The 27,853-nt window shown below is 48.0% G+C and overlaps 2 protein-coding genes across 3 annotated transcripts in view; both read right to left on the bottom strand.

The window, feature by feature from the left end:
• LOC119406031 (protein O-linked-mannose beta-1,2-N-acetylglucosaminyltransferase 1) overlaps nt 1-27,853 on the bottom strand; it is a 304,633-nt gene that overhangs the window by 46,726 nt on the left and 230,054 nt on the right. The window lies entirely within an intron of this gene.
• LOC119405746 (uncharacterized) lies at nt 8,247-18,264 on the bottom strand. The gene is made up of 3 exons (XM_037672581.2): nt 18,171-18,264; nt 8,794-10,397; nt 8,247-8,762 (listed from the first exon to the last, which is right to left on the bottom strand). Exons 1-3 carry the CDS (start codon nt 18,262-18,264, stop codon nt 8,316-8,318), a joined length of 2,145 nt encoding a protein of 714 aa, XP_037528509.2. The 3' UTR covers nt 8,247-8,315.

Raw genomic sequence — 27,853 nt, 5'->3', positions numbered from 1 at the left:
GCTTTGCATGGACCCACACATTAAACTGTACAAAGTGTATGTGTATAATAAGAATTCCCTTCTCCTTTTTGTTCTTACATGTAAACTCGACAAGGGTGGCGTGTTTCTTATCACTGAAGGCATCAAGAACATACGCCCACGTTAAACTAAGGAACAAAAGTGTTTATTTTTATCTTTCATTCGTGGGCAACTTGCTCTGGAGGCACGAAACGCGCTGCTGCCACTTTTCTGCAGGGCCACCAGTTCGCGTGCTGCCACCGCACAGCAGATTAAAAGCCGGGTCTGAACTTCATGGTGTGGTCGAGTTACTTACGACATAGCCTACAGCGGCAGCACACAATCATCCTGTTAACTGACACGTAACGACAAAGTTATTACCAAGTAAGTCACCCTATTACAGAGGCGTGTACACTGCCATGTTACGGCCTCTTCGCCGAATAGGCAATTTATATCGGACACGCAGAGACGGCGTCTCTTTTCACACTGCGTCAACGAAAATGTTGCCGCTGAAACCGTTGAGACCAACGGCTATACGATGGCGATGACGAAATGCCTCGACTCAGTGGCCTAGCCAGGGAGGGTTGAAATCCACCCCGAAAATTTTTACATTTTGTATGTGTATGTGCGAGCAAAAATGGTTGCGCATGTGTGTATATACGCGCATACAAACACACGCACATAAAGGGGAGTCAGAACTATTATTTATATATACATATATATATATATATATATAACGCGAACGGGAATAGATCGGTAGATCGAGGGGCTGTTTCTTTTAGTTGCAGCCATAAAGGTGCAAGGGAAACCCTAGGGGGCGTTATTTGTAGTTATTATCGATTGAAGTATACCAGTATATCTACAGACATCCAAACAGGTCACATAACGACCCAAGGAACCCGCAGTGAGAGCTGACACCGCGTTGCGAAATACTCTAGACGGTCGCCGTGGCTGAGAAAGAAGTCAGCGAAAAGTACAGACAAAGGAGAGAAAACATACAAAGGAAAAAAAGACCACCACCCTTGGCAACATCCCCCAGAAGTCGCTGTCACGATATCCACGAAGGCGCGGGAGGAATACGTGGGGGTCGCTCTTTCCGGGTGGAAGGACCGTGTCGGAGGTGTAGAGCATCAGTCGTGTCCAGGCGGTTAGCCACCACGACCGGACAGCAGCAGCGGCGGCAGTGGCAGCGAGCGTGAGCGTGGGTGGCGAAGCGATGGCACGTCGCGATAAGAGCGCGCGAAGCCCATATCTACACGACACTTCCCGGACAGTTGTCGGCGAGGTTTGGGGGGAGGGGGGGGGGGGTGCTCTGAACGCCATTCCAGCTCGTCCTGGTGGGATTCGTTTGCACCGGACATAGTTTCACGTTGTGCTGTGTACTTACAAGGACAGGACAGGACAGAGACAAAATGATAAGGAAGGTGTGCCAACTAACAATGGGGGGGGGGGGGGGCTATTCGTACATTGTGACGTGTAATATAACGTTTAGTAGTTGATATACCTCCGTGAGCTGTAGTTACACCAAATACACGTCAGTGATCGTTTACTTGGTCAGGCACGTAAACGACAAAGGACACCAGGGACTGGGTATCGAAGAACAGGAAGATCGAAGATCAATACCGAAGAACGTGGGTCGGTACCGAATGACAGGAAACGGATGCCGAAGAACGGAGATCGGATACCGAATGACAAGGATCGGTTCCGAAGAACAAGTATCGGTACCAAATAACAGGGATCGGTATCAAACAACAGCGATCGGTTACGAAGAACAGGGATAGGTTCCAAAAAAACCGGGATCAGTACCCCAGAACAAGGATCGGTTGCGAAAAACAGGGATTGTGTACCGAAGCAAGCGGGTGTTTGCGATGTAGACTACAGGTCGGTTGAACAGACGAGACAATTTCTTTGATCGGTGCTATTGACCCGTGAGGCTTCCGAGATGGGCCTTAATTGGTTGGTCTATAAGTTTTCAATGGCAGAATGGCCAACATGACCGAATGGGTGTTGCGCGAATCATTGTGCATTGTCGTCTGCCCGCAGACGACTAGACGAGTGGGCAGGCAAGATAATGCGATGTCCGCGTAGGTTCACCATAGTGTACGTAGACCATCTGTCACCCAGGGAGCAGGCGCCGCCATTGTGTTGAGGGACTCCGGTGGAGGAACGGCGGTGGAGGCCACCGGCTCCGGCGCCGCCGCTATTGACACCACCACCACCTCCGTTGTTGCGGCAACCGAAGTCGTGGCGCAAGGAGCAAGGGACCAGATGTACGCTGACTGCTATGCCGAAGAGTTCCCGGCCACGTACCACGAGGTGCTTGGGCACTATAGGAAAGACCGCAAGATATATCCGGAACCCCATGTGCGTCTGGACAGGTCGCAGGCGGTTGACCTGAGGCGGCTGCAGACGGGTACTTTCACCAACCCCTACCACCTGCACCTCCTGTGGCCCGCGCTGCACCCGTCGCCTGGCTGCCCGTGGTGCGAGCACAGACGGGCCGATATGGCCCATATACTTTGGGAATGCAACAAAAATGTAGATACACTACGAGGAAGGATGAGGACACCTGAACAACCCTCTGAAGCGGGGCGCCTTGCTGAGCGATGGCGAACCGCCCTTCACAGCGAGGCCCCCGAAGACCAGGAGTGGGCCGTCCAGCGGGCCAGGGCCGTCGCCGAGGACCTCGAAAGATGTTCCTCGACTGGTGGATCCCTGGCAGCCTAGCCCCGGGCACAATATCAACCGTTGGGCAAATAAAGTTTATTCAACTCAACTCAATCTGGCCCAGTTCAGCGCTCTCGCTGCTTTCACCGGTAGAAGGGGTAATTGAATTTCGTTAGGAGCTGCCTTGGTTCTGCAGTGTACGACCATGATTATGATTATGATAATGACAGATGTTCTGGAATAGTGAACAGTTTTCAGCATCGAATATATATTTGGGGTATTGTTAAAACCACTACTCTTGCGCAATGATGCTTCGATTTCTTTTTTCACGGTGTACTGGTCCCTCAGATTTGCATACATCTGCGAAGTTTTCGGAGTTGGTGTTGTTTTTATTAATACATGACGTACAGGCTTCGTAAGCATGAAAAGAAACTCGCGAGGAACTTCTTAACCCCCCCCCCCCCCCACACACACACACCCTTACGCACGCCCAATGAAAAATACAAAAAAACTACCGCACAAAGCTGCGCGTCTTAACGCCGTAACCAATCGAACGGGGCGTATTTCGAGCGGCAATAAAAAGCATCCCGCAAGGAACGATCCTGGCGAAAGCCATTGCCGGTATGCCCGACAAAAGAAGGCACCGAAGAAGAATCTCCTCGCGCGCGCGAGCTTGCACGGACTCACGGCGGAGGCGTGGTGGAAGTCGTTTCCCGTCCCATTGTACGAGGATCTCGGAATCGGCCAACCGCGTTTTGGCTGTATGTATATACGGATTGAGCATTCTGCCGCCACGACGTCCTTCTTATTTCTTTCTATACAATTCCGTGCTCGCTTTCTCAATCCGCGCAGTCGTTCTCGGCGAAACCGTTGAAAGACTCCGGCGGAGAAACTCACTCGTCTCCTTACAAATGGGGCTGCTCCTTCGAACGCACACGTCGCCATTCGACAACGACGCTCGCTGTGTCGCCGCGTAGGACAGATGCGGTATAAAATGTCATTATATAATTACGTGATTGCTCTGCCGAAGAAAAATTTCAGCTCAGTTGTCTGCCCAGTGTGCAGCCGACAATGACCACTGTCGAAAAAGGAAAGGGAAGGGGGGGGGGGTTGATACACATATTGGTATATGTGATGACGGCACCGACACCTTGTTCTTTTGTTTTTGCGTCTTCTGTAACCGACAAACAACAGCCTTGGTATAGTGGTGATCCATACGGTAATTCTTTCACTGCTATGTCGCCGGTCTGTTTAAACGCGTGCTCCTACGTTCTATATGTCGAGCTGGATCGAAAATCTGAGGTGAATATTCCGTAAGAGATAATCGTCGTAGTGTGCGAACGTTTGCAGGAGGGAGGCCGAAGCATATGCTAGCACACGAGTATTATTTTGTTGCATTGTTATGAAAGCGTACAGCCAACACTAGTCAATGCTGGTGTTACGCGAGAAATTACGGCATGCTTTGCGTAGCGGGCCCTAGAAAACTGGTACCCTCACTGGAGAGAGAATTTGACTTTATTTTACGACCAGCCGCGCGTTCTCTTCGCCCAGAGGCGGGTGATTTCCTTATGCCAGGTAGCCATGGCTCGCAGCCGACGCCCGAGCCCTGTCCACCAGCTGAAGCTGGTCATCAGGGTTTAGTGACGTCAGCAAATCCTCCCACTGGTCTTCCGGATTTTGTGGTAAGCTCTGTTCGTATATGGGTGGTATACTCGAGTTGTTCGGCATCCCCATACCATGGCATGTGGTGCAGAGTGTTAGCAGTCTCCGAAAAAAAAAAATGGCTGTGCTTATGGCAACACACTAAACGTTATCCATGTTTGAAGGATAAACTTTAATGCGTCATGCTGTAAGTTTAATGTTTACGTTTTTTTTTTCTATACGGCAGCGCTATCACTGATTATCCGTGACGCCGAAAACGTCTGCTGAACGGAGCAACGGTGCACGTCGAAGCCATCAACCGCTTTGCGCACGCGTGTGCGGGACGTACTGCAGTACAACGACCGGAGTTCTTTTTACACCGCGGACGACGCGTCGTCGCCGATCCAGCCGTTCCAGAGTTGAGTCGATACGCGAGACCTTCGGACGCGCATGGGCAACACCCTCCCCCCTCCCCTCCCAAACTGCCACAACCGTCATCGAGGAATGTTCGCACGTCCGATCGTGAGAAAGACGTTTCGGCTCCAACGCGGCGGTAGCCCAAGAGGAGGGGATCATTTTCGAATGCTCTCTCTCGGCTCGCGCGTGCGCGCTTCCGCGATTAGAAACCGCGTCATCGTCCTGAGCCCATAAGCCAGCACCACAGTTCCTCATACAACATACCTTTTCTATCCCTTCCCTTAATTTTAATTTTTTTTTTCTCTCTCTACGCCTTGACGATGGCCCGTGTGTTCTCAGTACACGAGGCTACGCACCCCGAAAAAAAAAAAAAAAAGCCGTTAACACGCACCACCGTATCAGGAAGCTAGAGCCGCATACAGTCTGCAGCCACAACATTGCAAGGCCGCCCGGTCGTTGTCGTCATGGTCGACGCTCGTGTTTCTTTCTCTGTTTGCCGATATACGTGTTTAACCGTGGCCTCAGCGATGATCGTCAGCCAGCGATCGCGGAGGCCACGATATGACGACGTCGTCGTCGTTTCTATATCCGTGCCACCACCGACGCGAATCCGCGTTGCCTCTGCTTGTCTTGTTCTCCTGACGCCGTGTAGTAGATTTAGGCGGTGCCGTAAACTTGAACCGGTCGTGCGTGGTTTTCTTCTTCCTTACTTTCTTTTCTTTTTTTATTATTTGACGCCGTTTCCGGAGACGACGTCTGAATGGCGCCGTCACGCAAGGCAACAGTCACATCCGAACAGCTGAGTGAGCGGGCTACGCCATCGTTGAACAGGTTGTCAGGCGATTTTAAACCCGGAAAGAAAAAGGGACGTTATAGGAAAGGCAGTCGTCAGTATCAAACGTATACTAGATGCAGACTGTGGTCTGTGCTGCAGCGCAAGAGAAGTGTCAACAGTTCGAAAAAAACTCACAGGGTCCAGCACGAAGGACGGGACGAAAGACACGATAACCACAAGACGAGTGCTGACAACCAACTGAGATTTATTTTATGAAAGTGCCTTCCTTATAGTGTCACATGTCACCACTGTCATGAGATAGCGTTCATGATTGCTGCTGTTACTGGTTTCGTGAGTGGGGCCTGTTGACGGTGGTGACATGTGACACTATAAAGAAGGCACTGTCATCAAATAAACCTCAGTTGTTATTCAACACTCGTCTTGTGGTTATTGTGTCTTTCGTCCCGTCCTTTGTGCTGTTCTGTTTTGCAAATGTCACAGGGTTCCCTTATGCATTCGACTAAGGCGACTCGAAGGCGAAGGCCATCTTGTTATTTTTCTTCTCACTCGGTGTATTGGCCCTCCACCGCTCCCCTCCGAAAGCTTCCTAACCGTGGTTTTGCACTGCCTCCAGGATCAGAGTATTGCAAGCTTTCTGCACCTCACCTGGTTTTGCATTGCCTCCGTGATCGGTCCACCCTTCACCCAGAGACAATGTCATGTGACGTCATCACGTGATTTCTTTTCCACCGCTCGTGTTGCCGCCGACGGTGAATGTTCGCATTTGATGAGGCATCTAAGGCTTTCGCCTTAATACTGCATATAGTTACGTTTATTTTTGTTTTCTTTAAAACCGCTACCGCATTTAATACCGCTGGGCAGGGAAAGGGATCGGCGTTACTATCGCAATATTTCAAATGCTGGACGGGCACAGTGCTGACGCGATAACCGTCCTCCCGCCGCCGTTATGCGCTTGTTTTCGCCAGTGCGTTATGTCGGTGTCCACCAGGGCCACGAACCTGGCGCGCCTTACCAAAGAGTACACCCAGCTCATTGGCGCAGCCGGGGGCAGGCGTTCAAACACCCCGAATTTTTAAAATTTTGCATGTGCACATATACACGCACACGTACAAACACACGCACGAAGATACATACAGGGTAGTCGAATCCCTCCCCCTCCCCTCCCCCCTCCCCTCCTCCCTACCCCCGAAAAAAATTTCTGGCTACGGTCCTGCCCCAGCTACAGTGCCGTTTGTATCCTTGGTATAGTGCATCCCCCACGAGCTTATCTGCATGGTGCGAGACCAGTTATTGCTGCGCGCTGAATTCCGTAGAGTGCAAACTGCTAACTACAAACTGCCAAGATCACGCCGCTTCCATGACAGTTTGATATGACCCCCGCAACTGTCTGTTCTTGCGCTGGCCATAACGAAATAGAACACCGACCATCCTGCTCTCGCAGGCTGCCTTCGTTCAAGTCTCGAGGATCTAGCAGCACCGGTCTGAGACCCGACAAGTCCGCCAGACCTTGGTCTAGCTAGCACGCATTGGAGAGTAGTGCATGATACCACGCGATCGCGTGAAACTGAAAGCCACCAGCCTGTGCGTACGCCGAGAGAGAGAGACCGCCCGTGAATCACAGCCAGACGCGGCGATAAGAGAGAAGGGAAAGGGTGACCCAGGAGAAAGGCCTGGGAAGAAACCGGAACGGCGCAACCGGCGGCGGCGGCGGCGACGCTACCAGGAAGATCTCGCGAAGGCTGCTTCTCTTCCCAGACGCGAACGCATCCGCAGCGGCGAGTCGCTTTAAAAGACTACCTCCGGTGCGTAATGGGCCGCCTCGGGGTTCCCGGGGTGCCACCTCCTCGGACACGATGGTCCCGCCGCGACGAAGCTGCATTCCTCGATGTGCTATGTCATCTGCCGCATCAGGTGCGGCAGCAGCACGTCGCTTCATCCTTCCTGTCGCTACCGTATACTTATGAAGGGCACTTTTTTTTCGAGGGGCTCGTTTCTTTGTTAGACACAAACAAGTGAATTCAACAGATAATAAAGCGAATGAAGCACCCTAAGGGCCCGAGGGGATTACACAGGGGGAGGGGGGGGGAGTATTGCACATGCATGGAATCAATGCCAACAATAGAGTACAAAAAAAATTGGAAAATAAAATACAGTGAAACCTCAGTGATACGATCACAGCTCCTACGAATTTCGGGATGATACGAATTTTCCGTTGGTCCCGGCCAAGGCCCATTGGCCTGCAATGTAATGGAGTACGGTTGTTGCGAACCGATTTTCACCCAGCGGCGTTTGCAGTGGTGGTCCAGCGAATCTAAGATTTGTAGCAATTTTTGTAGCAGGAAAAAGGCTCTTTTGTAGCAATTTAGGAGCAGCCACATAAGCAGTTTGTAGCAGTTCTGTAGCACAAAATTTTGCGTTTTGGATCAGTTGGAGCAGAAGAAAATCAAAATGTATTACATTTGGTGCAGCTCATTACTACAGCACAATTGTTCGGTACTTTAGAGCAAAGAGACACAAGCAAGACAGACTGACGCAGCGCTGCCATTTAGCTCGTGTACCCACAACTGGAACCCATGATATGTTGCAAACAGACTTTATTTGCCTATGTAAATAACGCTTTTACACTACTGAGAACAGTTTTATGCAATAAAACATAATACAAAAGTTTCAGACGACCTACATACAGCATCTGAGCTTGTCTTGTTTACAATGTAAAATGGGCTTTAAAACCATAAATAATGTTTTTTGTATTTAACCCATACACATTGCGCAATGAAAACATGGAAAGTTCTTTCCGTCAGTGGCTTTTGCTACTTTTTTTTTCCAGCTCATCAAGCTCGAGAAGTGCAGCAGCCAAGCTCTCATTCCCTTCAGCTAACAACAGTTGCCCAATTTGAACCTGCTCCATGCTCTTGTGAGCCAAACCAGTAGAGATTGTCTCTTCTGCGCGTTTAAGTAATGCGCGGCATGACTCAACCTTTTCATTTAGGTCCTTTTTCAGACGTTCCACAGTAATGGCATTGGGCTGGGTCTGTGTGGTTGCACGCTTCGTCACCTCTGAATCCTCACTTTCCTTTCCAAGCCTCTCTGCATAACATGTCCTTGCCTTCTTTACACATCGGAGTAGCTTAGGTGACAGGGGTACTTTGGTGGCATCCCCACTGTATCTTTGCAAATACGTCTTAACCTGCCGTAGTCCAGTCAGGCTATGAAGAGACAAAGAGGCACGGCCCTCAAGAAGACGCTTGTGGCAGTTGGGAAGCAAGGTAACGCAGTGAGCGGGCTTCAGAGTCTGCATCTGTGAAGTGCAAGCCAAGAATTCTTGCATGTTGCAGCAGTTTGTTTCCAAGAGGTAGCTTTTGCAGCAAGTCTTGTGAGCACGCTATGTAAAAAGCACGGGCCCCAAGCCACAAACGCTTTTTTTCAGGGATGTCCCAGATCCGCATTGCATTATCTGTATCCATACCCAGCTCGGGCTTTGTCTTCCACAGTGTGGAATCTTGCAGGTTAAGGCTCTTCAGATCATCAACAGTCTTGCCCTGGTAGGCTTCATTGCGCAAGACGCGGCTAAGAACTCTCCGAACTAATGACAACAATTCCGCATGAAGAATGGTCAAAAGTGGTTCTTTTTTCTGAAACAGCTTCTGGAAGCCTGTGAATAGCTCAGCACAGTTCTTCAGGAAAAGTACCTTAGCATAAAGTGGTTTCTGCGAGAATGCCACAGCCAGTTTGTTATGAAGACTTTGGGTAGCAGAGCGCTGGCCAGTCTTCTTTGCTTTTTCAAAGTAGTTCTTAATGGCATCAAACTGCTCCAGAATACGGCACAGTGATTCTTGTAATGTGAGCCACCTGTTCGACACATGTCGCAAAAACACATGCGACGGAATACCTAGGACGTTCTGGCTTTCTCTGAATATATCTGAGCGGACAGCAGATTTGAAGTAATAGTAAACATTTCTTACCACTTCTTCTACATCAGATCCAAAAGCATCTAATCCCTTTGCAAAAGCATTGTGGACTTTGTGCAAGCTGCAGTGACCGACATCGGCAATGCTTGATGTCATATGCTGTTCTAGCTTTCTTCTGACACTTTTCATGACGTTCGGACCGTCACTAAAGAAACAAATGATGCCCTGTCGTGGCAGCTGAACAAGTGCATCTTCTACACAGCCGACAATGATCTCAGCGGTAGCCCGTCCAAGATTATACGACTGGACATGTTCAACGACAACATGCTGTTCCGCTTCAGAGAAGAACCTTACAAGCACATCAAGTTGCTGCACTCGCTGGTCAGGCTTTGGTGTTTCATCCACCATAATGGAATAGAAAACACCCGGATGACATAGTTCATCCACCACTTTAGATTTGAAATATGGGCCCAGTCCATCAGACACGATGCGTGACAGCTTTGACCTGCCACATCTGAAGCCCTTGGCAACACTGCTGTCTGGAAACATTCTGTGGTAGATATCCGTTGCGGTGTCGCCCCACGAAAATGGGATGCACTTGGTTGTGATAGACATGGCAAACATTGCTTCAGCCTTCAAAACTTTATCTTGTAGAGAGGTGCTAGAGGCTCCCGGTGAAAAGTTCAAAGCAGCTTGCACCAACTTAGGAGGCTGGAGGTTTCCATTTTTGTCTCTGTTCTTTGCAGTAGCATGGATGTGCTTTTTCATCGTTGCATGGCGTTTTACTGCAGCAATACCTTGTTGTGAGCAATCAATAGTGCAATTGCAGACAACACAGAGTGCTTCCGTGTCTTTAACTCCACTTTTGCACCAAAGATGAATGGGGTCATTGTTGGCGTCGATTTCATTGAGCACAGACTCCTTGAACTTGGTTCTTCGCCCTAGGAAGAACAAGGAAATACATTCGCTAACTTATATTCTAGAAAAGAATATTAGGATACCAACTCTAATAACAAAAAATAATCTTTCCCAATAATCGCACTGGCGACATTCTTTTCTAGTACACCAAGCTAAGCAAATTACATGCAGTAGTGTTTCCTTACACTTGAACGTCATGTTAATTTTTTTTTGCAGAAAAAGCTAAGGGCGCCCCCATCTGCTATCACCAACACGCTGTCGCAAGACTATCAATTCTTCCGGTAGTACGCGATCAACAAGAGCTGGCGTCGTACTGTATAGTCTAAAACGACCACGTTAGCGGCCAACGCCGTAACGGCGAACCGCTCTCCAGTGCCGTAGAACGTATGCCGCGCGAGAGGTGTCCAAGTTCGGCCGGAGCACCGCACGACCGACGGGCCAATCAACTACCATATAGTTACTGTACAAGTGCGCATATACAGTAACTGTAGACTTACCGCGAACTTGTACGCCTCCGCCGACGGCAACGCAAACATCTTCTTTCAAATTTCTAAATTGTACATTTTATGAAAAACGATATTCATTATCAAACTTTAAACACGAAAGAGAGCTCCGATACTTGTCGAGCTCAGCTGCAGTGCACGGCTACCGACGGCAGACTGTGCTCGCACTGCAGCAGACGGCGGCGCCGACCTAAGCGTATTCTCGTCTTTGTATACAATTACTGTGATGAGCGTCAACAACGGTAAGAAAATATTGCGGCCTGTGAGCGTCGGTGACTAATTCCGAAGCGCCGTCAGCTTTACCTTTGAAGTGAACCGGAAAAGGCCTAGCGACGATGTCGGCGCTGTCGAGCTATCAGCGGCTACGAGCGCACAAGACCAGAAATATTTTCGTTCGTATAGATTCCGATCTAACCGGTGCTAATCCCGTGAAAGTATCGCCGAAGGCATTGTTTTAGAAAGCCGCTCCACGCTATACATGCCGCAGACTATGTGGTTTCGTGACGTTTACTTTTCTAGAGATAACGAGTGCGCTGTATCCTCTAGAAATGGTTACTTTAGATGAACGCTGCGAAGGACACACGAAGCTGCGGCTGCGACGAGCACGAGGACACACACGTCGGCTAGACGGCAAAGAGCACGAAATGGCAAGTCTGCTTCGCTGTCGCTTTAGCTGCTTTAGTACCAACGAGGTAGTACGCGTTTGCATGCACGATGCGATTCACCGACAACTTGTTTGGACCACTGCAATATAATGACGGGCTCGTTTGAACTTTGCGATAACAGCTTCCGCGATAACAACACTTAACGAAGAGACCGTACTTACGTTTGCTCATTCTCCGGACCGTGTGCTGGAAGGCGCTTTCACGTCGCTTACACTGTAACCAAGGTATATGTAAACTGGTAGCGTAACTTCCGTAGAAGCCCACGTGTCAAGCCGGTGGCTAGTTGTTGCAACAGTCGCCATCTATGTGAGGAGGGGACAAACAGAACTAAAAGAAAAGAAAAAGATGACGTCACAACCGGAAGCGGAAATGACGTCACGTTTTAACGCGATGGGCGCGAAATTATGAAATTTTTTGACAGGATGCCGCTTCTTACTTTTTTTTTGATAGCTGCATGTTCTTTTTCTTATCGCTATGACGGCTACATAATGGAAGCCTGCAAGATAACGGGAAGACGAAAAAGACAGATTTGATAAATAAGGTGTATTTTATTGGCGAAATATTGCAGTTGAACAGGATATTACCCCAAAATATATAACACAGAAATCAGAAGTAGCATAAAAATTCAACGTGCACACTGTGATGGTGTAATGTGGGCCCAGGATCCGAAATAATTCAACCAGCAGCAGTCAGATGATTCTGTACACACAACACAGACTTTAACACAACCGATAACTCTGACGATTCACACACAACACACTACAGCATTCCTTATTGACATCCTAAACGTCCTACGCGCCTCGCACACAAACTGTCCTACTCGCCGTTATGAACTGTTGCCGCTACGGCGAGGTCGGTCGTCACCGGTACTCCTTGGGCAGTCAACAGTCACGCTGCCTTGACCGTGGCGAGGTGGTAGTGGTGGTGATGATGGCACTGCAGGCCGGTAGATCACCAGGCCACTGCAGCGCAGGTTACCTGCCCGTCGCCAACATGAGCCGCGGCCACCTCGTGACACCACTCGGGCCCCAGGACCTCAGGCCAGGAACAGACTAGGCTGCCGGTCTCTGTGTCAGCACCGAGCACAGAGCGGGAATCAGGCTCACCAGGTCCACATGGCTGCCGGACGCCTGGTTAAGCGATGTCGCGACCCGAACCGCCGACCAGCAGCTGCCGTTCCAACCGTGTCGCGCTCCAACTCCTCGAGCCGCACGCCCCGCTCGCGCTTCCTTTTCGTCCTCTTCCCCTCCAAGGCGTACCGCAGAGCAGAACTGTCGTTCCCTCTTCGCCCCGTCACGGGCCACACAATCCACATCATCACACACACAAACCTTGCACACGTGTTGCATCCGTAGACAGCGCAGCGTTTCTTCGCGTAGCGTGGCGGACTCATCGTCCCGAAGGGCGACAGCACGCAGGCCGTGCGCTGGCAAAACACAGTCACTGAAACGGTTCCCGATGGCTGCGATGGGCTATATTACCTTCTGCCAAGTACCACGACTAGAAAACAACGGTTATGCGAGGAAATATCTACGGACGACAGGCACAAACCTACTGCGCAAAAACGAGCGACGCCATTTGCATCTCAAAATGCGCAAAACCGTTGGGCCATGTTACCAGACTGCCTGCATGTGCCCGCTGTTTCTGAAAATAAACGAAAAAAATTGGCCACTCAACCATATACCCAAGACTAAAGTTTGATTAAAGTAATCTACTAATTTAATTCGTGACAAATAAATTTAAAACTAATGAAAATAAACGCTTAATTAATTTTTTGTTTTCATTACTTGTCCCCCCCTCACCTAGTAGCGCTTTAATCGTCACGCGGGTGTTGATGTTTGTCGCAATAGGTTTCCGACCACTTTTCGTTCCGACTTTCGCGACCTATTTAGATTGACCTTGCTGTAACGTCGCTCAACGCTGGACGAATGCGCGGGAACAACTGACAGATAAGCGACAAGCCAACGGACAAGCAAGCAAGCCGATCGGAGTACCTGGGCTGGTTGCCAGACCAAGAACAAATACAAGCTATAAGCGTACTACGGTTCAAGGCAAAGGTGGCGCTTTGCCGCACTTGGCGCAAGTTGAACTTCGTTTGGCGCAGCGAGACGCAGGCAAGTAGAATTGTAGCAAAATGGCGCAAATGACGCAGTTGGACCACCACTGCGTTTGATACGGAAGGCGCGCCAAGCACGTGCGAGCGCGGGAATGCAAGCGTGGGCATGCGCGCCGCACCACCAAATCGTCAGAATCACGGTGTCAGAAAAAATCACAGCATATCCACGGAGTGAATGATGATGAGTGGGCGAAGCTGCGGAGGTTCATCGGTAAACCGTGAATCTTCCGTGAATTCTGCCCAGTACATCATCACCGACGTGAGATCGGGCGCGTTTATACTAAAGGTTCGATGAGTTATGACGACTTGCAGCTCACTTTAATTTTACATGTACGCTGTGAATTTTCATTGTTTAGAAAACCATTGCTTTAGAAAACACCTTGCGTCTTTCGTTAAGCAGCTGGCGTCTTTTTCGTTTTGCTTTAGAAACATCTGGCGTTCTTTCGTTTTGTTTTTACAAAACATCTGGCGTCTTTCGTTGGTTTATTTCATCAATCAACGGCGTTTTGAACAAAATTTTTATTGTTTAATCACGCACAGGAGAAATCTCACCAGGCACTACCTTGGAGGTAAACAATGGCTGCTAATGGGAATGAGAGACAGAAGAAGTCGGCTTTTAGCTAACACTTACACTTCTACAGAGACAGAAGAATTCGGCTTTTAGTTAACGCGCACGCTGCGAATTTTTTATTGTTCAACAACGCACAGGAGAAATCTCCCACCGGCACCACCTTGGAGGTCAAAGGGTAAGACTTGTTACTCACTACTACGAGCACGACGAGGGACGAACGGGTGCCGCCTTAAGGAGCTTCGCCCCTAAAACACTTTTCTTACGGTCAGAATAAACCTTCAGAGACGCGTCACGGCCTCCTAGATTGTGTGCGCGAATCTTTGAGGCTCTTATGTGCCTCCGTGTGCCTTCGCGTTTTCTATTACAGAGGACATTAGCGCCATGTTTCTTTTTTTTTTTTTCTGACACGTCGACGCGGGCTGTTTTCGTTGTACTGTGTTTACACGTGCCTGCCTCGTGCATCAGACATCCTATGAAAGGTGGACGAGGACTGAAACAAGGAGAGGACGGTCTTGGCGAAGGAGCCAGGCCTAATAATAATAATATCTGGGGTTTAACGTCCCAAAACCACGATATGATTATGAGAGACGCCGTAGTGGAGGGCTCCGGAAATTTTGACCACCTGGGGTTCTTTAACGTGCACCTAAATCTAAGTACACGGGCCTCAGACATTTTCGCCTCCATCGAAAATGCAGCCGCCGCGGCCGGGATTCGATCCCGCGACCTTCGGGTCAGCAGTCGAGCGCCATAACCACTAGACCACCGTGGCGGGGCGAAGGAGTCGGGCCTCACAACGTCAACATGCGCGACCGTTGAGGTCGCACTCGTGCGGGCACGGCCGCAAATCTCACGAAAAGCATCCCCAACATCTCCGCGATAACAAAATCATAACACAGGACTCGCAGTTTTGTAATTTTGTGGCCTTGATCCATCGCGTCAAAGCGCTTCTTTCATTACTTTCGCTGCAGTACTCCTGTGTCATGCAAAAAAGCATACTAAAATTTGGACGGGGCTACTGCTGTCGCGGGTCACAACGCACCTGGTTCATTAATTAAATACGCGCGTACGGACCGTATATTTACGAATGCTGGTATGATTGCCGACATCTAAAAACTTAACTGACAATCAATCAGGGTTCTTCCAGACGTTGCTGCGGCCCTGAAAAACAATAAATGAAAATGTACGCCAGCTTTCTTTTGTCGCATGCTAATTTTCCATCCTTTCTAGAGATACGAATTTCGGATGATACGAATATTTTTGGTGGTCCCGTGAGATTCGTATCACCGAGGTTTCACTGTAATGCAGAAAAGCTATTATAAGAACAAATGTCGCTAACGAAAAAGTAAGCATAAGAGAAAAACCTAACGATCCTGAAACAGTAGCCAAGGGAACGAATTCGTGCATGTAATACTCTTCCGAACCAACAACATTGTCTTTAACTGCTGTGTGCGTAATTATGACGTAAAAGTCAAATGAACCGAAGTGAACGAGAAAAGACACCCATTCCGTCGGCGGGATCCGAACCTACAACCTTCGAATTCGGTTCGGATATCCCACCGACGGAATAGGTTTTTTTTTATTCGTTCACTTAAATTCGTTTCAGTTTTACGTTGTAATTACTACACTACAGCTTAAGACAACGACTAATGTGCCCCATGCTCTCCTTGGTCTAACTGCCCGTTGTATTCAATTGGTTGTACCGTATATTTACTCCATCTTGCGAAGTTCCGTGCTGCGCATGCGCCTAAGGAAGGCAGGGGCTATCGTACGAGCCATTGCGCAGCTTCGTTTCCCGTGAACTCAACGTGTGGAACGCGTCGAGCTTAAAGTTTATTCGGTTGCTCGACCTCGATCGACGACGTCTATTTACACGCGCATCTTGCCAAGTGGCCTGACAGGCGGGCTGACAGAACGCGACTCGTCGCGCTCGCTCTGCCCGATAAATGCTACAGCGTTACGGCGACGACCGGATTTCAACCCGACGATGCCGACTTGGTATGATTACGTTAAAGGGACACTAAAATGAAGCAATCAGTCGGTTTAGATTGATAAACTGTACTCTGAGAACTCTAATATCGTTAATTTCATCATTAATAGAGGAGGCATTAATGGGGGATCCGCGCGTGACGTCATGGGTTCCAAAGCGTATTTTTCGAACTTTTGGCAACATTGGCTCAACGTAATGTCCTGAAACTTGGTATGTTGAAGGGACACTAAAGAGCAAAACCATTTTTCTCGCATTAGCAAAGTAGTCTTCCACGATACCAGAAACACCACGCTTTCTGCGCGACGACGCTTAATAAGCGAGAAAACGCGCAAAAAGAAAATACAGGTGGCGACGCCACCTTGGAATTGCCGCACCATTTTCCGTGACGTCACATATTTTTGACGGCGCCTGCTTGGGCCTACGTAGTTCCTAATCGGTTAAATCGAAGTACGTTGTCCTCTGAAGGGGCCAGAGACTTGACATAACGAGTTTCTGGAAATTTCGTCGAGCCAGTGGCGCCAAAATACGTTAAATGTTCTCTGAAGTCTTTTACGTCACAAATTACAAAGTTCGGCGCGAAATTTAAAAATGAAACTTTGAACTTGGTTTTCTCCTCTAATAATAAACCTATGGTGGTGAAATAAACTACACAAGAGTTCTCCGAGCACACTTTACCAATCCAAACCAATTCATTGTTTCTCTTTAGTGTCCCTTTAAGTTTATGGACCCCTGAGAGGACAGTGTACCTCATTTTTACTGATTATGAACTACGTGGGACCGTGTAGACGTCGTCGTAATATATGAGGTCGCGTACTTTGGTGCGGAAACTTCAAGGCGGCGTCGCCACCCGCACTTTCCTTTTTGCGCGTTTTCTCCCTCACCAAGCGTCTCCTCGCGGCGAGCGTGGTGATTTTGGTACTGTTAAACACCAATTTACTATTATACGTAGCGCGTTCTGAGCAGACAGGTGTTACGGTTCCAGTAAGTGTTTCTTTCGGATGAACAGAGTAATTTACGCAAGACCAACACAAGAGTGACTTCAGAACGGAACAGATATCATGAAAGTCGCGATTGCATATATCCAGTTTTGTCTTTATATTGCACTGGTTTTGCGCAGAACCACACGTTTTCACAGAAACTGCGTGCATAATCAACTGAGCCCAGTTCTATAGCTTTGCTCCAATTCAGTCTCTCGGGCGTTTCACCTTGTCAAATCGCGGGCTTCGCTGCAACCTATTGGTGTAACACGGTCGCTGGATGAAAACGCACACCGTGTGCGTTTCCATCCAGTGACCGTGGGTGTAATTTCGAGAAAACTTTCGACATGCAAGCTCCTTCGCATAGTTCTCTCTTCTGAATGGTGCCCGCCGTGGTGGCCTATTGAAGTTATGGCGTTACGCGGCAAAGTGAGCTGCGAGTTCGATTCCCTGCCACGGCGGCCGAGTTTCGAAGGGCGCAAATTGTAGACGATCCCGCGTACAGAACCCCAGGTGGTCAAAATTTTTCGGGTAGTCTCCCACTACGGCCGGCCTCAAGGTCATTTTTGATACCGCGAATTACTATGCCTAAGGGTAATGAAAAAATCCGTGAACAGGGGAGCCGGGCAGGTTCTCGAAAAAAAAAAAAACCATATGGTATAGTGATTTTCGTAAAACCCAGGATCCATATAACTTAATTTCTTAGGCTTGATCCGGCGGTATACATACAGTGGATACGGTGCTCGGCTGCTATCCCGAAAGTCACGGGTTCGATCCCGGCAGCGGCGGTTGCATGTTGAAGGAGGCGAAATGCTATAGAGGACCGTTCCTGTGCGATATCAGAGCAAGCTAAAGAACACCAGATGGACGAAATTTCCGGAAGACCTCCACTACGACGTGCCTCATAATTATATCGCGGTTCTGGCGCGCAAAACCCCCGAAATTATTTTTTCATCTTAATGGTTGTCTGTCACGACCTACAGTAGCGTTCCCAGCACTGCACTTACCGACTCCCCGCTGACTCTCTTTCCCACGCATGCGCACCGGCGGGGTCTCTTCGTAGCCAAAGTTACGCCGACGTGCGTGAAACGCGGCGCGCATCGTGATGTGAACAGAAAGTGCGCGAGAAACCTCGAGGCGTTATCCTTCCGTTTTATCACGCCGTTTTCCCTTATTATATTCTTCCTTTTTTTTTTTTCGAATATCTCGGTGGCGTAAGAGGCACCGGCGAACGCAGCAGGTCCGGATACAACGCGTAACAAAGAGCGCTCGCACTGTCGGCTCTGCACACACACGAAGTCGAGGATGATAGCGGTGCCACGCTTTAAATCCGTAACACGATCCGGCGCAGGCTGAGAATGTGCGTGCCTGGGCACGACAGAAGTATACACCAAGGCATGAGAAACGAGAGTTTTGATTATCATGCGTGATGTGGCTGCGATGCACGCCTGTACATAAACTCCAGAATCTTGCATGTCCGTGTATACACGTATGGGAAAATTTGGCACGCTTACGAGAGATCCTGTCGAAGCACACAATACTGACGCCAATGCTTTCGTGCTTGATACGTACCTTCGAATTTGTCCTTCTTCCAAGCCAGGGCAGCTTTGAGTAAGAATGACTGCGCAACCACTGTTGTGACAGAGGTCGCATACGTAAGTATGAACTTTTCGAGAAATTACAGGCCTCTGTATCCGACAGCTAGCGCAAAGGCTATAGGGTGTCTGCGATCAGACGTTTTTGATACGGCATGCTGATCTGTTATATCGAGGTTACCGAGATGACTTGTCATTTCACGATGCCAGCCACATTTCATTCTTTCCTAGATACGAACGCATGAGTGTCGTTGTTGCCTCTAGAAACTGATGCTTTGCGCTGCTGAGCACGCGGATGAACGTCCGATTCCAGGAATGGAGGAAGGAAGGGGCACTGCGCCAATGGGGAAGAAAGATAGAAACAAAAGTATTACGTGCTAAACTTCGCCTGCCCCCATTTACCCCAGGGCAAGGGTTTCTCAATTTATGCTATTTGCAGTGAGTAAAAAGCGAGCTCAGCTATCAGATTAGTGTTAGGGCTGAGAAGCGGTTTAGAGAGTTTTGTTTTTTATCTTGGGTTTTCTTTTTTCCATTTTCCTTGCTTTTTCCTTTCTTTGCGCTGACACCAGTGTACACGCAGACAACTGCTCAGCATAGGAGCGATATGCAGAGCGCCAAAAGCACTGCATTCACAATAGAAGCGGAAGGCAGATGCTAGCTACCTTTGATCTGACGGAGTTGAAATAACTGAGCAGAGTGTGACTGCGCGTCGACTTTGCCCCTTTTCGCAGTCTGAGAGAACGGTATCACCAACCAGTATCCCGCTTGGCACCAGCCACGTCACGCAAAAGAAAACGAAACAAAACAAAACAGACTGGAGCCACAAAAACCAGAGAATAACCAAGACGCCAGCATTAAGTCCAGGAACGCAAGGGTGGGCAGGGGGTGGGGGGCGAGTAGCATCATCCGGCTGGGGTAAAAGATGTTCGGGCGCGGACAAAGCCGGCTCCTTGATAGCGAGACCACCCCAAACATTCACGGGGTGCATTAACCCGCATGCCTCTGTTTCTTTATTCGAGCAGCGCAGCGAATGTTTACTGTACACAGACGGGGCTCGCCTAGACTAGGGAAGATATTTCGGCTTTCGTGACGCCCTGTTTGCTCAGCTGAGAGTCTCACACGCTATAGCTTAAGCGGGCGCTACACACATTCTGCGTACACGGTGCCTGTTACTGCCGGCCGAAATGTGTTAGCGTTGACTTTCCTAGAAAAAAAAATATTACATATACACCGACACATTGATTTTAATAGTGTAGAGGAGATGTTACTGTGCAAGTGCTGGACGAAAACGACGGTATGTATAATACACTGATCACACAGACACACGAATAGCGCATGCACGGTTACAGACGCACAAATACAAATAGTAGAGTCTTTTAGCAAGTTACGGAAATACGGTACGCAAATACGGTAAGGACGTACGGTAGCGTTCCTCCTTTCCCGCTGGTTGTGCTTTGGCCGCTCAACGACCGGGAAAGGAGGAGCGGTACCGTACTGCCTTACCGTATTTGCGTACCGTATTTCCGTAACTTGCTAAAAGACTCTAGTATTAGTTCAGAAGGTTTCGTTGGGGCCTGTCGAGTTCAGAAAGCGCAGCAGCGCTTTCATGCATGGCGTGTAACTCTTAACGGACGTCTACACGTGCTGAGCTGTTGCCAATGGCCGAGATTGCGCCGCAACTCCAAGCGGAGACCATGTTGCAAGCGTACAGTACCGCTTTCCGATACCGTCTTTTCTGACGTCTTTTCTGACGTGAAGCGTCAGCAGGCCACAAAGTACGCATTTCTTAATACGTAAACAGTGTTCATAAGTTTAAACAAAGGGTTGTCAATTAATTAATCAATCAATATACCTTATTAATTCCAGACAGGATGTTCACACAACAGGCGAACAGACGGCCAAGAGGCTGTTGTGCATGCAGGCTCTTTCCTACGCAGGGGTGGCACAGAATTCTTTTACTGAAGGGGGAGGTGGGGGGCTGAATAGACAAGTGAGTTTCTTCGGGGGGACAGGGAGGGCATACCTTGGGTAAGCTTATCGGTGCTTCTGGAGGAAGAGAAACGCGCGGGGGGGAGGGGGGGGAGCGGCCGCCCCATGCCCCCGGTTCCTACGATAGCCATTGCGCGGCCACCATTTTCTGACAACCGCTGAATGTGCAGACACCTCCCCCTCCCCCCCGGCGCTTTTTTTTTTTCTGCTTGAAAATAAGCATGCGAGAGCATTGATATTTGAATTGAGGCGTCTTCACAGCTGTTGGGCACGGGTATAATCGGAGAGTTCTGTGCGATAGTCTTCGCGAAAAGCTCGGGTTGACTAAAAAAAAAAGGAAATTGCGTGAAAAGAGCCAGAGTTCGCAGTCCTCGTTAACGCGATCTCGCACGCAGCGATAAAACGCCGACAAGGGCGCCCTTCTGACGCGGCAAACAGAAAATACGCCAAACAAAACACTCCTTTGTATATACACGGCCGTCTTCTCAAAGAGCCTTTCTTTTAAGCTCTTTCAAACCGCACTGCACGTATTCAGACAATCCAAAAAAGAAATATGAAAAAGAGACAGACACGAAAGATAACTCCTTCTTCCTCTCTTCAACGCGTATCATTGCTTACACAAACGTCTTCCGGTTATAGGAAACACGCATAAGCAGTTTTAGAACTCTAAGCATACTCACCAAGAAAAATAATACTAAAGAAAGAAAGAAAACGCAGACTCTCTAGTCTCTCGTCTTTTGCTTTGTGGCGCGGGAAGCGGTAGTTTACGTGTTTCAGAAACAACAGAGCCCAATAGCAGTTGCGTGGCTTCCGTGCTTTTCGCGATCTTTTTGTTCGGCCACGCAATAGAACGAACAAGCCTCTCGCCTATTCCGTGCAGTGCGAGGAAGGCGGGTACGTTCAATTAGAAGAATCGAGGGACTCTTCTATTGTCCGTCTCTGAGAGCCTATACTGTACGACGCCGAATTGTAATCTTCACAGAGTGGATCAGCATCGTCATCATTATCTTCATAATCATCATATTTCCTTCTTAATCTTCTTTTTTCTGTGCACATTAGGACATTCTCCCGGGGGTCTCCAGTCTTCCCTTGACATGCATCATCTGAATCGTTTCTTTTTTTTTTTTTCCTTTTAACGCCGTCACCCCACTGTAGCTTTCAGCTGCTGCCGACTGCGTTTCGCTTTCCCTGACACCCATTCGGTAAATAATAATAACACTCTGTAAACGTTATTCGCAACTTTCACGGCCTATAGGTGGCTCGACTGTACATCCAACATGGCGGTCGTTGAGATTATCGGCCTGCTACAGACGGTTTAGGAACGTACACGTTTGGCGAAGAGTTCAGTTCTTTGCGCTTCGGTTGCACTCCGATTTATTTTTTTGTGAAAGCAGGTTTGCGGTGACATATTGTAATAAGTAAAGGAATGTCGGATGCGTGACTGGAACCTCATTAGGAAGATAAATGTGCACACAATTGTGAATAAAGCAAACGAACTCGTCGCGTTGATTGCAACCACCGCTGTGTTGTTAGCACAATATGACAGTAGGAGTCTCAGTAAAGATCTCTCAGTAATGCCACAGACATTCTCGGAGACGTGCTTTATCTCATTTTTGCTTGCATTGCATTCTGCTGCGTAGCTTGCTCAGCTCACTTCAAAGCGCGAAGTAATGTAAGTAAAGGAAAACAAAAATGTGTTGCCCTTCGAGACCGAAGCACAAGAACTACTTGAGGCATGTGCGATTATCGGAAATACGATTTTGTTGCGCTTTCTTGGTAAAAAGAGAGAGAAAAAAAAACAGCGGAATGCCACAATAGTTCGACAAGCATCGAGTGAAACCAGCGGCAAGACGCAATTTTCCCATTTAAGATGTGACGCGCCTGTTATCATCCCATGCTTTCGGAGTTTGAGAAGTGCAGTAAGTAACATTGTACGGGACAGGGATGAAAAAACAGCGCCATCAACAAGTAATACCGAAGAAAAAAGTGCTGGAGATGTGAAGGCCACGGAGGCACTTTACAGCCACATCAGACGTGGAATGGTGCGATGGACGCTTTGAAACCGGACTTTTCATTATCTTATAGAGGCGGAACGCATTCCTTATCAGTTCTGGTACTGTCTGCACAGCGACTGTGTCGAGCGGAGGAACGAAGCGCGAGAAAGGTGATATGACGTAGTAGACATATACTCAAACACAAAATGGGATTCCGCATACATTCATGGGCCTTGGTTATTTGCTTGCAAAGTTTAACCAGCTTGACCACTCACGGCATTTCGAGGCGCTAATCTGAAGGGGAGGCTTCTGCTTTGCTTCCCGCTGTACGCTGTGCGCATCGTGGCCCGCAGCAAAAAATCAGTTGCCTTTTTCTTTTTATTTTCCGTTCACACTGAAGAACCGAAAGTGTCACGCTAATATCGAGACCGTGCACACCGTCGCAAAACGAACCCAAACGAGACGGAACAAGTGGCAACATTCGCTGACTCCAGCGGGTCCAGCATTTCAATAATCTCAACAGAGCTTCCGGCGGCCACCGCTCGGCGGCGCCACGGTACGTGAAAGTTGCGAATTATCACCTCTTCCTCCTTTCATCCCTATATCCCCTCTCCCACAGTGCAGGGTAGCAGAAGTGACAGGCATCTGGTTAATATCAATGCATTTCTCCTCGTTTACATGCGTTTTTCTCTACAAGAGACCACCAGTTGTAAAGCATACAACACCACTCGCTGTCCTACACATAAGCGCAAATAACCGATGCTCACGGAAGCATTCCGTGAGCATCGCTCACGGAAAAAGCATACCAATCTCTGTTAAAAACAACAAGACGCTCTTTCTTTGGAAATGACCTTTCCTCTCTTCTCGCAAATAACCCGCGACGTTTTTGGCATATTCTCAACCCACGCAGCCATCCGGAAATTGCACTTACTAATCCAAATGGCGACATTGTATCCGACTATGAAAGCGCTCAATTATTAAATAATGCTTTCTCCTCTGTTTTTACACGTGAAGACTTAACGTCCAGCAGTAACCGTACTGACATAACGATGCCTGAAATAAGTATCAGCGAAGAAGGAATTTACACATTATTAAATAATCTTAAACTCTCTTCCGCATCTGACCATCTCGGGTTGAGCAACAAGATACTGAAAAATATCTCATCGAGCCTCTCGCCCATTCTGTGTGCCCTTTTCTCCCAATCCTTAGCATCTCGTATCATTCCTGATGACTGGCGGGTGGCCAGAGTCATTCCCATCTTTAAGTCCGGTAATCGCTCCGTACCACTCAACTATCGCCCAACCTCTTTAACCAATACAATCTGCAAGCTACTGGAACATATCATTTACTCTCAAATCATCAACTATCTTGAGGAACACACTATCATCTTTAAGCAACAGCACGGTTTCCGCAAAGGATGTTCTTGTGACACTCAGCTCGCCGGTTTTGTACATGACTTGCACTCATCACTTGACTCTGGTATTCAAGTTGATGCTATCTTTCTGGATTATTCAAAAGCGTTTGATCGCGTTCCCCACCACAGGCTTATACTAAAACTAACCCAACTTAACATTCACCCCAATATTATTGCATGGATTAAAGAATTCCTTTCGCACAGAACACAGTACACAGTCGTTAATAACTCGCATTCTAATTATGTGAACGTAACATCAGGTGTCCCTCGGGGTAGTGTTTTAGGTCCGTTGCTTTTCCTAATCTATATTAATGACCTGCCTAATTGTGTGTCGTCCCATATTAGACTATTCGCCGATGATTGTGTACTATACCGTAACATATCCAGTAATGCCGATCGTGACCTCCTTCAATCCGACCTTGTCAATATTAATACTTGGTGCACTTCATGGTTAATGACCCTGAATGAATCCAAAACAAAGTTAATGTCATTTACCCTACGTAATGCCCGCATACCAACATCTTACGTTTTAAATAATGCCGAAATAACACTTAGTTATACACTGCAAACGCAAACTAGCCGAATTGGGCGTTTTAAGGGCTACAATCCCGCTTAATACTACCTCCATCTGGACAGTACTACCTTAGGGTGTAATGAGGTGGGTGCAATAAAGTTCTGCGTCCTCAATTTTACTTCGTTAAGAAAATATGTGGAAGAAAGGAGGTAAATTCACTATCTGACGCCATTCGTCGAATGGAGTTAGAGGAACAAAAAACTCCCATCTCATTTCCTCTGGCATGTTTTCTCTCTTTTTTTCCGAAGCTTTCCATAATGCCTTCAGTGCTGGCGGGCATGCATGCAGCTGTGCGGGGGAAAGAAGTAAAAGAAAGAGGCGGCATGCTTCAGCACACTAAAAATCCCTTGCACAGATAGCCCAGAAAAAGAGATATACGAGACCCTCCGAACGGCTGGAGAAGAAGCGAGCAAGCCCTTTGGCCTTGGCGGCTGCAGCCTACTCGGCCCGCCCCCGCCAGGTCAAAAGCAAGCCAGACGAGGCGCTACCGAAGTGAAATGGGACAAAGCTTCGCGCCGCATGCGCGCGCGAAGAAAAAAAAACAGAAAAAAAGAAAGAAACGTGAGGAGGGAGTCGTTCCCGCGGCGGCGCGATCGTCGTAGCTAGGCAAGGCCGGCTAGGCCTTGTCAACACCACTTCTCAAGTGATCAGCTGTGTCGGTCGTGTGTGCACGTTTTGTGCCTGCAGCCTCACTGTGTTCTCGCCGCTGGATGTGATATGCGTGGTTGACGACAGTCCGACATGCTGTGCTGCGAGTGGGATAATCGCGACGGCCCTGTCGACTCAAGCGAGCGTGCCGCTGTGCATTACCAAGCAGATGATGGGCACCCTGCGTGCTCGGCACGTTCAGGAACAAAAATGGTAAGTAATACTGATGTTCTCTCTCTTTGCGAGCCCTTATCGTCGCTTATGCACCTGTAGATGACCTTCTGCACATTGCGTGCGTCGCTTGAAAAGTGCAATGAAAAGCAAAAAAGAAATCGGCATGTCAAGCTTGCGAAATGCCCGCACCATGAGCGTGGCATGTAACCCATGCCGTACATTACACGCATGTCATTCATTGTTTCCATGTTACCAGCTGTCATTTATGTACGTCATACAGTCACGTCACGCTATGCCAATCTTGGTATGATATCAAGTTAGAGAACCGGACGCGAGTGCACCAGGCTCCATGCCGTAAATGACATACATGTTATTTTCATGTTACTATATGTCATTTATGTTCGTCGCACAATCACGTTACGCTATATCAATTTAGGTGTATGTCAAGCTAGCGAACCGGCCGCGAGCGCACCATGAGCGTGGCGTGTGTACATGACATGCATGTCATTATTTTCATGTTGCCAGCTGTCATTTATGTTGGACGTGCAGTCACACAGCACAATACCAATTTTGGTGTATATGGAGCAGGCGAAACGGCCACTAGCGCCCCCGAGACCATGTTGTCAAAATAACGCCATACATGACAAGCGTGTCATGATTTGCAAGTTAGAAACTGTCCTTTATGTGCGTCATACACTCTTGTGACGCCATACCTATTTTGGTAAATATCAAGTTAGCGAAACAGTCGCAAGAGAACTAAGAGAGTGACGTGTAAATCATGTCGTTAATGAAATGCATATCATGATTTTCAAGTTAAGACCCGTCATTCATGTTCTTCATGTAGTCGTGTCATGCCACACGAATTTTGGCATACATCCCATTAATGAAACACCCACACGAGCTATGAGTCGTAGGCGGCCAAATAGGTAGATAGATCCGTTCAAAGTCGTAGAAGTGTTTAACAAATGCTTCGCATTTAAGTCGTTAAACTCGCATAGCAATGATGTGTGATGCATGTTTTGGAACTTCTGTGAATATCACTCATGCTTCATACGACCAGTCAATCGACCCAGGAGTGCGCCCTGATAAAGTTGTTTGCACGATATAATTTTCTTGCCTGCGATAAAGCATGAATGAGGCATGATGCTTTCAGGGAATATACATTAGAGCAAAAGGCCACGGTTATCACATTGTCACATGATGGAATGTGCATAAAGGACAACTTTGTTTTCGATTTATTCTTTTCTCCAACTTCATTTGTTTGTTTTAATCCTTCATCATCGTGTCAATTTGCGCACATTGACATGTGACAAGACCGTGCGCTCTCATTTTGCAGCATCTACCTTGGTTGCAGTCAACTACCCTGGACATCTTTCTCCCGTCATGCAACTGTGAGAACACACCGAAGCACAGATTGTCAGGAAGTGAAAAGATTTTCGGCAACAATTTTGCATTGCGCACTCTGCCCGTCTCCTGAAATAGCATATTAAGGTAAATAAGCACTGTACCTTCATACATATGCATCAAGGAACAGTGAAATAGCATATCAAGGTACATTAACATCATTAGCTTGGATTCATTTAGCTAGAACGAATAAATAATGTTAAAGCTATACAATGACGGCCATATCATGTGACAGACATCTGCTAAGTGCAGTGTGTATTGTGAAGCACATGCGTTTTATGGTATTGAATGAATGGATAAATGTTTATTCCAGCAAAATACAGGAAATGGGCCTCAAGTGAAAAGTGACAATGGTAGCTTGAGAAGTGCACAAGGCCCAGTAGAGCAAAAAGAGAGACAGAGCAGCAGAAACGTGTGCGCGTTCAAAGGCAAAACATATACGCATACAAAAAGAAACAGGAAAGACAAAGCAGAAGAAACGTGCACATTCAAAGGCAAAACACGTACGCCATCTGCGAAGTGACAAAATCAAAAAGGGTGAACATTTATGCTAGTGAAAACAATCAAAATCAGAAAACAGTGAAAACAGAAAAGAAGGAACGGCCATTCAACGGCATGGATGGAATGCAACTTCATTGGTCACGTATCAACAGTGGAATTTGCCAAGGTTACATGGGCATATTCTTAGCCATTATGAGATGTGCAAGGCTAATTTAATCGCATTGATATAAGTCAGCTGTTGAGTCTGTTGAACCAGATTGTTGAATCATCTTGTTTATTCCATCTCGTTAATTTGCTGTTTTGCATTATGTTGCCATAGTTTTCAAGGTCAATACATAGTATCATGACTGTTGACACAATTGACAAGGTGAAGCGCTGTTTTATTGTGCCCAGAAGG

This window comes from Rhipicephalus sanguineus, chromosome 9 (genome assembly GCF_013339695.2).
Source record: "Rhipicephalus sanguineus isolate Rsan-2018 chromosome 9, BIME_Rsan_1.4, whole genome shotgun sequence".
Classification (NCBI taxonomy): Eukaryota; Metazoa; Arthropoda; class Arachnida; order Ixodida; family Ixodidae; genus Rhipicephalus; species Rhipicephalus sanguineus.
Note: the sequence above shows the minus strand (reverse complement) of the source record. Positions and strands in the feature narration are given on the sequence as shown.